Consider the following 13,747-nt stretch of genomic DNA (forward strand, 5'->3'; position numbering starts at 1 on the left):
TTTTTGGGTGTAATATTAAAGCCTCTGTCTCGGTCTGGATGTTCGTTCCTGGAGAAGGCAGCTGTGTTATTGTTGGCCTGTAATAATGTGGTGTGTTCACTTTCTAATGGCTCTTTGTTCTGTGTCTGACCTGCAGATACCAAAGATATCCTGGTGATGCTGAGCGACATGGACATCAATGCCATCGCAGGAACGCTGAAGCTGTACTTCAGGGAGCTGCCGGAGCCTCTGCTCACCGACCGCCTCTACCCCGCTTTCATGGAGGGCATAGGTGCGAACCTTTTAGGACCGGAAGTTTGTGTTTGTCATCAGAATCAGAATCAGAAAAGCTTTATTGCCAAGTACATTTTTTACACATACAAGGAATTTGTTTTGGTGTCGTAGGTGCATGTCACACATTATCTAAAATAGTTAAACAAACAGGTTAACAGAACAGACAATATAAGTATAAATATATGTGTATCGGTGGGGAGTTCAGTTTGCCCAGCTGGAAGAGATGAGAGATGAAGATAAAAAAAAAAAAAAAAAAAGCTGTCTTGCCATAATTGGATCTGACATGTTTTTTTCTCTCCCTCACAGCGCTCTCTGACCCGGCAGCCAAGGAAAACTGCATGATGCACCTGCTGCGCTCCCTGCCCGACCCCAACCTCATGACCTTCCTCACTCTGCTGGAGCACCTCAAACGGCACACACACACACACACACACACACACACACACACACACACACATAATAACCCTCAGACATACACAGAGACACCCGCTGATCACAGTTAGGCTTCCTGTCAGTAGAAGAGTAGCCAGCTCTCATGGTGTAATCAGAATCATCTTTAATCTATTCTTACTTCTCATCACCTGCTGGTGTTTGTGTTTGCAGGGTGGCTGAGAAGGAGCCTATCAACAAGATGTCCCTCCACAACCTGGCCACCGTGTTTGGCCCCACCCTGCTCCGGCCCTCCGAGTCAGAGATCACCAAGGCACAGCACATCACCTCTGCCTCTGACATCTGGTCGCATGACGTAATGGCACAGGTACCGGCTACACACAGACGCATTTGAATTTTGGTGCAGACTTAGGACAAATACCTGTGGCTATATGTTAGTAGCAATGTTGAGACAAAGTTTTACTTACCGTAGTTTAATTGTAGAATATGAATGTACAATTCTTTTTTAAAAGTACTCATAGTATGTTTATACCGATAGGAGTGTCCCTTTTGGCTTTCATTAAACAATCTTATTGATAGAGACTGAGTAGGCAGCCCTCTGCGACTGTACACGGTAGACGGTGGACTGGCGTGTACATGCAGATTTCCCTCGGTCGCTGCACATGTTTTTCCAGATGAATTTTACTCCCACGTTGCTAAGTGACCCATGTCACTGCGGACTACTCTCCCAGCTGTATTTAGGCTGCAGGCCATCCATTCATCTCTACTGAGAGATGAGTTTCCTGTGCACAAATTTCGTTCCTTGGCAGAATAAACAACATCCACAGTAAATCATCGTAAATGGGAGGCCCCGTCTGTGTTTGTAATGGGGCTTCTTCAAATTCTAAATGTTTATTGCATAAGTATACAAAATGGCAAGCACCAAAGAAAGATGCTTCAGCTGCCATATCCTGAATATAATCTCATTTGTGGACATGATGGATTTCCCCTAATTTCAATAAAAGAACCCATCTAGCAACAATGAAGAGATTTCTAGACATGTTTTAGAGAATATGATCAAATCCACTGACTGGGGGGGCGGGGGTTAAGGGACATTGTGGACCAGTGAAAGGGGAAACATTAGACTGATTCACCTGTTTTAATAAAACAGATCAGTCAATCAAAAAAAAAAAGAACTTTATTTTACCAGATTAGTCACATTGAGGACATGAATAAGTATTTTTCATGGGAGCTGTTGCTAAGCAGCAGACACTGAGTCGCACATGATCTGCAGACAAATATCAAGCAGCAACGAACAAAGGCAAAGCACAGCTTCAGAGAAATAACCGAGCGAAGAAAAAGTTCCTACAGAAATGCTGAATTAGGCAGTAGTCCAACATCGAAGCAGTCGGCTCATGAGTCAAACCTGCTTAAATATTCCCTAAAAATGAAATCATGCTTTCCAGTCAAATCCATAATCACCATTTAAAATACACCAAAAGTCAGAGTCTTCAACTTCTGTAGTTTATTTTTATGATCGGGGGGGGGGGTAAAAGCATGGAAAGATATGTATGTCTGATCTGTGGTGGAATTTCCAGAAACACCATGTTGTGGTATGATAGACAAAGGCATTCATAGGTCACAGGTCAGGGGGCGAGATGATTGGGCCGCTTTCTTTGTTCCAGGACTGTCTCCTTTTTGGAGGTCGGTGGAAAAAGGGTGAAGGCGCCTGCCACGCTGTAGCATACCTCCCAGAGAGAGAGAGAGAGAGAGAGAGAGAGAGATAGGCTCAACTATGAATTTGGGTTCAGCATCTGTGTTTACGGCGCCCAAAATATCTTTGTTTACATTGAAGGTTCAGCTAAACTTAACGCCCCCAGCAGGAGTTTAAAGACCCCTTCAGGAAGACGAGAACTGAGAGTTGGGGGCGGGACGACACAAAAACACATCGGGGTTAAACTGTACTGCCTCCCTAAATTCTCTCCTTAATTGAGTGTTCGTTAAATGCTTCTGTGTAATTCATCAAAGCAATGTTAGTGCAGTTGTTGCATTAGATCTGTTAGTTATTGTAGTCTGACCTACTCATTAACACGGTCAGCAGTTGCAGCAGTGGTTGTGACACACAGTTAAATCTGAACACACACACACACACACACACACACACACACAATACACATTCAGTGGGACTGGATATCTATTATCTGTGATGTCCGTTGAGAATTAACGTCCATTAATCCACTTGAAATAGCATTATGCTCCTTTTTAGAAGTCCAGAACTTGCTGCACTATCAATATTTTATTTTGACATAACGAATTAAATGGAGTTTCTAACCGAATCAAACGTACTGCTTTTCTGTCTTCTTAGGTCCAGGTGCTGCTGTACTACCTGCAGCATCCTCCCATCTCCTTTGCCGAACTGAAGCGCAACACGCTCTACTTTTCCACTGACGTTTAGTCCCCTCCCACCTCCCTCAGGGCCCACCTCCCTCAGGGCGCCATCTGCAGAGGAGAGAGTGACAGACTCCATACAAACCTCGGTCCTCGCCACTCGGTCCTCCTGCCTCGCGTCTCCTCCCAACAGGCAGCTCATCTCGACTGTACAGCCCCAAACAAACACACACACACACACACACACACACATATCCCTCCTGTCTGCACCCCCAAACCAACCACCCTGAAGAGAGATGGAGCCGAGCATGTAGGGAGGTGGCGAAGGAGATTTCCTGGTCGTCTAGTAGTCACATGTCATGTCCTGTTTGTAATGTGAGGAGAGCAGAGCCGCCCCGCGCCTCCTGCTGACAAGACGACAAGGCATTCTGGGGCCACTGCGGGGGAAGATCGAGGGGGTCCGGAGGCCACGGCCCGGCGCGGTGGCACAGGATCCCACCCATGTGTTTGTCGTGGATGTCATCTAGTGAGCCCTTTTCAGGCGCTGGTTTGATGATGTCATCTCAGAAACCAGTCGACTCGGCCCTCCAGCTTCTTTTTTATTCCTGATCAGAGGCATTCCAGAAAAATGACATTTACATGTTTAGTAATTATTTTCAGCAGCTGTTTGTCTCCTTTTTCTGTCTTTCTGGCTCTGTGCATGTGGTGGATGGGGGCCGGAGTGTGTGAGTGACGATGTGGATGTACTCGAGCGACGTGTGCGTGTGTTTAAGGGACTATGAGAACTTGTGAGGTCGAGGTACAAGTGGCTGGGAAGCCATCGTAATAAATGGCTGGTGATGTGTCTCTCTGTACTGACAAACAAGAGAGAACTGCCCTCCCCAGTGAGTCTTGGCCAAATTAGCCCTATTTATTTTAAATATATATAATATGTGTGCCTGTACAGTTCTGTGCAACTAGAGAAATGCTCTAAGGAGTCTGTTTTTTGAAGTTTATTCAGGTAGTGATGTTATTTTTAGTCAGATTTTTCTCATTCACCATGTCCATGGTTGGTAAGCTGTACGGAAAAGAACAACAGAAAGTCTGCCAATTAATTCCAGATCAGTTTGTAGAGGAGAAAGGGCACTCTGTGTTGGGGTAAAAAAAAAAAAAAAACACAATGAATGGAACATTTAGCTTTTTTTTTCTTGTTGCTTCATTGCAAGCCTGTTCCAAGTGTCTTACTGCACCGCTATAATCTATAGAACTGATTTGTGTAGTTGCCCTCATTGCATGTTCAGCTTGTCAATCAAACCAGGCCAGGTAACACATAGGTAGGTAGGTAGGTAGGTAGGTAGGTAGGTAGGTAGGTAGGTCTGCAAGGCCCTCGCTAAGACCATCTCTGCTCTGTACAAAGCCAACCTTTCTGCTATCAAGCCTGCGACATATCTTAAAATACTGTAAGCACTGCTAGATGAGTACTATTTGATATTTTTAATATAAGATTAAAATAAAATAAAAAATGTTGTATTTTACTTCCTGAGAAGAATTTCAGTATACTGTAATATTGAGGATAAATGTTAATGTGAACTCTTCCCCTTTTTTTTTTTTTAGTAAAATAAAAGTTGCCAAAACACTCATTTTGTGTGTGTGTGTGTCTGTGTCAGTAATACTGTCTTTGTCAGGATATTGAATCCCATATCCTTCCATCTGAGCTGTTCAGCCATCTGCACCCTCACTAAAGCCCAACCTAATGAGACGTGCCACAGTCATCAGCAGCCATGAGAGAGAGAGAGCTACAACAGCATTTTCAGATCAAGTAAGTTGATGCTGATTAAATAATTGTATACCTGTACTTATCTTTTGTTCTTTTAACCTTTTTATCTTTTGTAAAGCACTTTGTAACCTAGGTTTTGAAAGATGACTGAAATAAATCTTTACTTACTTAATAATAATAACTGTATTTATATGGCACCTTTTCAAATAAAGTTACAGTTTTACAATAAAAAACAATAATAAAGCTAATATGAAACCAAAACATGTACAAGATATAAAACGGGAGAAAATACTTGATATAGTGGAAATGTGGAGCGTATGATAATATCTCCCCCCAACCCCCCACCTAACCACTCTCCATTTTCCCATCCTGAAAGATTAAACCACATTTGGATATAAAGTTTCATATATTTGGGTATTGCACCCTCTGGTGGTCAATTTGACAGATAGTTGGAAGTCAGTTCCAACGGAAGTTCATGGCTGTAGGTTATACAGTGTCATTTCTTTCATGACCTAAAATAAAGGGAGAAGGTTGTGGGAGTTGGAGCAAGTCAAAGAGACATTTTTAAGTTGAGTTTACGACACCTCTCCACTCTAGCTGTAATGTAATGTCACCTACTCTGGCTTTCATCCCATACACAGCCATTCTAAAATCTGAAACGGTCTTAGAAAAGAAACCAACCCATTTAGCCAATTTAATCCTCAAGTCTTGTCACCCGTTCCTTTTATATACATTAGGGGACATATGCTCAGTTTCAGGTTCATATTTGTCATACCTGCCATAAAGTTTATAAAAACATAACATTCAAATACAACATATTGTTGGATTTGGTATTATTTATTTATTTTATGAATTCATTTAATTAATTTTGGGAGGAAACCTGGAGTAAACCCACACAAACACCCTTCCATTTTAGACCTCATTTAGTTCATACGTGTGTGTGTGTGTGTGTGTGTGTGTGTGTGTGTGTGTGTGTGTGTGTGTGTGTGTGTGTGTGTGTGTGTGTGTGTGTGTGTGTGTCATCAGGCTTTAGAGGGTTAAAGTTTGGCTAAAGGGAGTTCTTACAGGAGAGCCAATAGAAAGCCTTAAAGCCTCTTGGCCCTGCCTCCTCATTAGCATTGTGTGCTACTAATTATCAAGTAAGCACTTTGGTTTTCACTAGTTAACATTCTGGACCCAACTAGTTAACTAGTAAAGTCAAAATGTCTTTCACTAGTGTCACTAGTAGGCTTTTTGGACATCACTAGTTAACTAGTAGTTAAAAAAAGTAGTTTTTACCTTACTAGTTAACTAGTAATGGAAAAAGAGGCTTTAACGTGCTAACTAGTAAACATTTTTGCCTAGCCACTAGTTAACTAGTGCAGTGAGATGTAGCTCACTAGTAAACTAGTAACCAGGATTCATGTTTACTAGTTAACATGTCAGAGCTTTTGCAGTTAGTAGGACTTTTAGTGTGCTAGTTCAGTCCACACGACCACCAGTGTGTAAAACAGCTGACTAGTTTGGACTTTGGTGCTACTAGTACGCTGCCCGGCATCACTAGTAAGGCTTCTGCTATAACTAGTTAGACAAAGGTTTCACTAGTTGCTGGAAAAAAAGTGACAAGTGAAAGATTTTGTTCAACTACTAAGACGAAATATTCAAATAGTACAAATAAGTGTCCAACTAGTACTGATAAAAAGCCAACTAGTTGAGGAACCCACTGGTGTAGTCTAATGTATTTTAGCGGGTATACTGTACTATATAAATATATGGACCAGAATGGACATATCAAAGTGGGGTGTCTGGGTGTCCTCCCCCTGGGAAATTTTGAGCGTCAAAGACTTAATTTCCTTCATTCTGATACACTTTAATGCACCAATTTACAGTGGAAATACCTTTATTTAGCCTATGCGAAGGAAAACACAGATGGCAATTCAAAATATATTAAACCTATAATGGATAGTATGTTGTTACATGTCATAGCGCATTTTGAAGTGGGTGTATGGAAATCCTGGGGCCGTTTCAGTGAGTATACTGCGTATACCTGCGTATCACGTAGACTACACTACACTAGGCTATTGGAATTAATGCTCAAAGGGCTTGCCGTAGTCCCTGCTTGAGTGTGCTAGGCGGTAGCTGCATGAGTGCTGAGGTCTTCATAGCTGGCAGTGTGTTTGGTGGACATGGTGTGGACACTGGCTTTTAATGTGTCTCTCTGCTGAATCTTTAACTGGTTCTAATGGTTCTATGCTGAACACTACTAAGAATGGGTGGCAAGTGTACATGTTTGCTTAGACCCCTGGATGCCCATAGTTATTGTTTTATACTTTAACTACATACATTTTTCCTTAGCGTATTTTCATTTGGATGTGTATTCGGGGTGGGACATGGGATGTTCACCATGGAACCACAAGGTTTCCCTGTTGCCAGGGTGTGATTTATGAGAGGATGCTGATCCCTATGAATATCCATTTTCTACAGTAGGAGGTTGTTACAATGAGTAAGTTTAGGGAGTTTAACTTTACTGAGTAAAACCCACCAACATGACTTTTTACATCTTTCTGGTTCTACTCAGCCAAGTTATTCAGGGAACTCAAACTCATTTCTTAAAACAAATACATAAAAAAAAAAACTTAAGGAAGCCCACCTAACCTTTACCCATGTCTGATGCTCTTCAAAGCTTTTCAATAACCAATCAGCAGCGTTTTGTACATTGTGGAATCATGAATTGCTTGTAGATTGTGAAGGGAATAAAGCGTATTAGAGCACCCTACTCAGAATGATATAAAAGCATGCATTAAACCTTTGCAATTCCAACATTATTTTTTTTCTACTGGATTTTATCAGGGAAAACATCTCTTATCTCAAATCTTATAGCAGTCACATTCTAGGCAAACGTGCAAAAAAGGGGAAAACACCATATCATTTAATCTCTCATCTTTTATTCTGTTAGGTTGTCATGTAAATAAATTGGACAATTTATTGACCGCCCCTCAGACGCAGGACAAGATGGAGAGTTGATTCTTTCTGGATGTTGTAGTCAGAGAGGGTGCGGCCATCTTCCAGCTGCTTGCCGGCAAAGATCAGCCTCTGCTGGTCAGGGGGGATGCCTTCCTTGTCCTGGATCTTGGCCTTCACGTTCTCAATGGTGTCGCTGGGTTCCACCTCCAGGGTGATGGTCTTGCCAGTGAGGGTCTTGACGAAGATCTGCATGCCTCCCCTCAGACGCAGGACAAGATGGAGAGTTGATTCTTTCTGGATGTTGTAGTCAGAGAGGGTGCGGCCATCTTCTAGCTGCTTGCCGGCAAAGATCAGCCTCTGCTGGTCAGGGGGGATGCCTTCCTTGTCCTGGATCTTGGCTTTGACGTTCTCAATGGTGTCGCTGGGCTCCACCTCCAGGGTGATGGTCTTGCCAGTGAGGGTCTTGACGAAGATCTGCATGCCTCCCCTCAGACGCAGGACAAGATGGAGGGTGGACTCCTTTTGGATGTTGTAGTCAGAGAGGGTGCGGCCATCTTCCAGCTGCTTGCCGGCAAAGATCAGCCTCTGCTGGTCAGGGGGGATGCCTTCCTTGTCCTGGATTTTAGCCTTGACATTCTCAATAGTGTCACTGGGCTCCACCTCCAGGGTGATGGTCTTACCAGTGAGGGTCTTGACAAAGATCTGCATGTTTGCACCTGTAAAAAAAAAAAATGACAGTTCCATGTTATAATATCCTTTAAATTTAAAAAAGCCTACAGCAAATAGGTTCCATATTAATTTCACCAGTCTACTATGAAATAGAGACTCATTTTAAATACAGCTTCTTACATCTACATTTTAATATAAGGCCATTTAGTTGAAGGACTTCTTGTCCGAGGTATAACGTCACATTCATTATCAAATTGTTTTATACATGTATTATATGTAATGTTACAGACGCAATTATTCGGGACACTACTTATAATTTTATGTTACCACGAGCGAGAAAAAGTTAACTGAATCCTACACATAAACATACTGGTAGGAGGCCGCTGCTTCGAGCACCAGCGCCATTTTAAAATAAGGTATTGTTGTTTGCCTTCGTTTTGTTCAGCTAACGTTACGCGCTAATGGACGATCCAGCTAGAAATGTTGTAACATTACCATTGTTACTAGTTAACACTAGCAAATGTCTTTCACGTTGTTTTTGTTGTGTTTATATGGTTCATCTCGCGATAAACCCAGCACGGTATTTGTAATGTAGCTAGCTAGGTAATTTACGTTAATATACAATATTTAAGAAATGTTATTTCGAGGTTGCTAGCTAACGTTAGCCTTAAAAGTAATTGTTTACGAAACGGTTAGCCAGCTGCTAAAAAGCGAATAAAATCGACAGCAGTTAAAATTTAATGAAAGTTGTATAACTGATGGAAGAACTATAGCGTATAACCTGAATTATTACTGGTAAAAATGTAACGAACGACTGTACTTACAGTTTATAATTGTTGTCTTGCTGTCAAAAACCTTCCTCTGACTGACTGTGCAGTTGCCAGGGGGACAGGATAATTTATACTACAGACACGTCATCGAGCGATATTCATCCGCGACTGAAAATAGTTCCCATTTCTAGCGTGACGTATTATAAAACATTCGTACAACTCTGGGGCTGACAATCATCCAAAGATTATACGAGAGGCATAGATAATATTCTAGGTTTTTCTTTGCCGTTTTCTGTTAAAATAAAAAGCTGTGCTGTGAAATATAGCCTACTGTACAGGTTGTTATCAGAATATAAGTAGCGTGTTTCATGAATTCTTTATCATACAGCTTCCTGATCTTGATGCAGAAACTGAGCTATAAACAATAGAAGTAGAACTATAAAATAAATGCCTTTGGCAGGACACCCGATTACATTCGGGTACATTCATCTCATTTACATGTTAGGCTGCACATTGAAAAACAAGCCTACCATGTATAAATTTGTCTGCTGCTGATGTCTTGATGTTTTCCTGACTTTTAACACATAATGTTTTTTTATGCCATGTATGTCTAAACTACACTACCTCAGGATGGTAAGAGACACTGTGCTCCTTTCTGCCTGCTAACGCCCAGGGCATAACATCCACAGTACTGAAATCTTATATCAATATGGTGCACATTTTATAACTCAGTAATACAACAAGGTTTCCTCTTTTCTCTCTTGGAACGCACACAGTCAGCTGTACCAGGTTAGGACAAAAAAAGTGCAAAGTTAACCACATGTTCTATTCCCCCTTGCTGGAAATAATTTCCGTCTTAGTAAAAGAGTCTTTGTTCTAAGTGCCAAGTCCAAACATTTGATATTGTCTCTTCTCTCCGTCTATTGAAACCATACATTCCCCCTGGTATGCCAACACCATTGCAACAGCAATAGAGCACACATTTTCTTGAATTGATTTTTTAGTAGCCTATATTTCCTCCTCACCCGTTGGTTCTTAAATTTCATTTTTCGACCCATTGGCTAATACCTGCTGTCCTGGTTTGTTTGCCTGTTCTTGATCTAACATGTCAATCTCTTGACGATAGATGGCGCCACATCCTCATCAATAGAATATCCTTCTACCTTTCCAAGTGTTTTGTGACTCAGACCTCCAGCTCTATAAAACCTCAGCAGGAGTATTGCAGTTCATTCACTGAGTAGGAGCCTGATTACTTTTAATTTACCCATTCATTTCCATATCTAGAGTAGAAACCTACATAGATGTAAACACCATATCAAAATCTGCTGGCTTTGAGTAGCATCTTATACTGGTGGGCCATTATATACTTGGAGATACTGTGCTTGAAATGGAAACTCCTTAAGTGCATTGAGTTATGAAAATGCTGGTTTGATTACTTTTGACAATGCTTCTAACATACACCAAAAGCTGTTTTAATTTTAAAACTGTAAATTGTATAGCAGTCCATACTGAGAATGAGCAGGAAATTCTAAAAGATCCAGTAAGTTTACTTTGTCAAAGGTCACTGGATGTTGCTAGACTCCCAACTTGCAAGATTATAACGTCACTTCCACACTAGGAGTGACCACAAATTGTACATTCATGTCAACTTAATAGAAAACTGCTCCTTATATCCTGGTGTATTATTGCTTGCAATGACTCTAGGTACCATATTAAATTTTCCTTAGCCAACTGAGCCTCAACATTTGTTCCCATATGTCACAGTTCTAATTACCAAGTTATCTACCTTACATGCTATAAATGTCTACTAAATTCAAAAGCATGTACCAGAGTTTATTACCCAATTAGCTTTTGTACTGCAGTTATATATCTGCACAGTGTTTGCACCATTAATGAACACCCACCAGGAAATCACTTTAATCCTTTATTTTAATTTTGGTCATGTAACGGTTAACACTTGTTTGTCATGTGTAACAACTTTACGGCATGTATAGCATTTCATACATAGCACATTAACTTGGGAAATAACATTAAGAACATGGAATCATGAATTGCTTTACTGCCCACCCCTCAGACGCAGGACAAGATGGAGAGTTGATTCTTTCTGGATGTTGTAGTCAGAGAGGGTGCGGCCATCTTCCAGCTGCTTGCCAGCAAAGATCAGCCTCTGCTGGTCAGGGGGGATGCCTTCCTTGTCCTGGATCTTGGCCTTGACATTCTCAATAGTGTCACTGGGTTCCACCTCCAGGGTGATGGTCTTGCCAGTGAGGGTCTTGACGAAGATCTGCATGCCTCCCCTCAGACGCAGGACAAGATGGAGAGTGGACTCCTTCTGGATGTTGTAGTCAGAGAGGGTGCGGCCATCTTCCAGCTGCTTGCCGGCAAAGATCAGCCTCTGCTGGTCAGGGGGGATGCCTTCCTTGTCCTGGATCTTGGCTTTGACGTTCTCAATGGTGTCGCTGGGCTCCACCTCCAGGGTGATGGTCTTGCCAGTGAGGGTCTTGACAAAGATCTGCATGCCTCCCCTCAGACGCAGGACAAGATGGAGGGTGGACTCCTTTTGGATGTTATAGTCAGAGAGGGTGCGGCCATCTTCCAGCTGCTTGCCAGCAAAGATCAGCCTCTGCTGGTCAGGGGGGATGCCTTCCTTGTCCTGGATCTTGGCCTTCACGTTCTCAATGGTGTCACTGGGCTCCACCTCCAGGGTGATGGTCTTGCCAGTGAGGGTCTTGACAAAGATCTGCATGCCTCCCCTCAGACGCAGGACAAGATGGAGGGTGGACTCCTTTTGGATGTTATAGTCAGAGAGGGTGCGGCCATCTTCCAGCTGCTTGCCAGCAAAGATCAGCCTCTGCTGGTCAGGGGGGATGCCTTCCTTGTCCTGGATCTTGGCCTTCACGTTCTCAATGGTGTCACTGGGCTCCACCTCCAGGGTGATGGTCTTGCCAGTGAGGGTCTTGACAAAGATCTGCATGCCTCCCCTCAAACGCAAGACAAGATGGAGAGTAGATTCTTTCTGGATGTTGTAGTCAGAGAGGGTGCGGCCATCTTCCAGCTGCTTGCCGGCAAAGATCAGCCTCTGCTGGTCAGGGGGGATGCCTTCCTTGTCCTGGATCTTGGCCTTCGCGATTCGCCAATGGTGTCGCTGGGCTCCACCTCCAGGGTGATGGTCTTGCCAGTGAGGGTCTTCACAAAGATCTGCATGCCTCCCCTCAGACGCAGGACAAGATGCAGAGTTGATTCTTTCTGGATGTTGTAGTCAGAGAGGGTGCGGCCATCTTCCAGCTGCTTGCCGGCAAAGATCAGCCTCTGCTGGTCAGGGGGGATGCCTTCCTTGTCCTGGATCTTGGCCTTCACGTTCTCAATGGTGTCGCTGGGCTCCACCTCCAGGGTGATGGTCTTGCCAGTGAGGGTCTTCACAAAGATCTGCATGCCTCCCCTCAGACGCAGGACAAGATGCAGAGTTGATTCTTTCTGGATGTTGTAGTCAGAGAGGGTGCGGCCATCTTCCAGCTGCTTGCCGGCAAAGATCAGCCTCTGCTGGTCAGGGGGGATGCCTTCCTTGTCCTGGATCTTGGCTTTGACATTCTCAATGGTGTCGCTGGGCTCCACCTCCAGGGTGATGGTCTTGCCAGTAAGGGTCTTCACAAAGATCTGCATGTTTGCACCTCTGTAAAATGGAGATGAATCAACTCACGATTTAGCGTCAAATCAAAAAAGTTTTAAAAAATTGCTTTAATCGGACTAAATTAATGTCATTATAATTTGATATTATCTGGATCCCAAAGAACTGTAAAAAAGTAGCGCTGTAATTACATGTACATTACGTTAGTTAATCTCTAAAACTGATACTTAAACAGAACATTAATATGAAGCTCTGAACTATCGGCAGCTCAGCAGCCATTCCGATCCGAGCGCCATTTTGAGATCCTATTGACCTTCTTTGTTCAGCTGTAACTCTAATGGACGATAACGTTACTGGAAATGTTGAGTCATTGCTATCGTTATCATTTGTTAGCGTAGCTAAGCCAAATAGAAATCGACGACAAAGTGATTGACGCTAAAACTCGTAGCAACCTGTATACATTGAGTAATGTAGCTTAACTGCTTGATTGTACTTTAAGAACGTCAATTTGAGGCATAGTTACCGTCTGCTACAATTCTCTTATGCGACTGTAACGTTAGGAAGGTTAAAACCATGTCACTGGTCATCAAACAAGCAACTAAAAACATTAACTGTATACACAATTCACATTTTAGAATACTATAGCTCGAAAAAAAGAGAAATGTGTACTCACTTTTAAGATACGCAGTTAAATATGTTATATTGTGCTGGTACAGCGATTCTTCTTTCGGCTTCCGCTTCAGAACTAAACTGCAGTACAGACAAACACCAGTCTTATATACTGGAGTCTGCAGACGTCATCAGTCTATATCCGTCCGCATCTAAAACTAGTTCCCATTGCTCCGAAGCGCACTATTTGAATATATGGTAGTACTTTTACAGGATTATTTCATTTATTAATTAGAAGTTTACTCACAAACGTAAATGTTTAGTCAAAAATAGTTTCTTGAAAAC

General features: G+C 42.5%; 2 protein-coding genes across 6 annotated transcripts in view; one reads left to right on the forward strand and one right to left on the reverse strand.

Annotated features, from left to right (window-relative positions):
• The window catches only part of abr (ABR activator of RhoGEF and GTPase), a 152,417-nt gene extending 148,232 nt beyond the window's left edge, over nt 1-4,185 (forward strand). For 4 of the 5 annotated variants that reach the window (XM_039776724.1, XM_039776723.1, XM_039776725.1 and 1 more), the window contains 4 exons: nt 137-271; nt 580-685; nt 877-1,030; nt 3,008-3,097. In XM_039776724.1, coding sequence (XP_039632658.1) covers nt 137-271; nt 580-685; nt 877-1,030; nt 3,008-3,097 — 485 coding nt within the window. Of the gene's footprint in view, nt 1-136; nt 272-579; nt 686-876; nt 1,031-3,007 lie in introns of all 5 variants that reach the window. The other variant, XM_039776722.1, reaches the window with a different exon arrangement.
• A 3,505-nt stretch (nt 4,186-7,690) lies between these two features.
• ubb (ubiquitin B) lies at nt 7,691-13,608 on the reverse strand. Its single transcript, XM_039776732.1, is given in 4 exon segments — nt 7,691-8,214; nt 11,236-12,295; nt 12,298-12,838; nt 13,467-13,608. Coding segments are annotated over 3 exon segments (2,058 nt in total). The 5' UTR covers nt 12,829-12,838; nt 13,467-13,608; the 3' UTR covers nt 7,691-7,747.
• Nucleotides 13,609-13,747: the final 139 nt, after the last annotated feature.

The sequence above is a fragment of the Perca fluviatilis genome, chromosome 16 (assembly GCF_010015445.1).
Source record: "Perca fluviatilis chromosome 16, GENO_Pfluv_1.0, whole genome shotgun sequence".
Taxonomy (NCBI): Eukaryota; Metazoa; Chordata; class Actinopteri; order Perciformes; family Percidae; genus Perca; species Perca fluviatilis.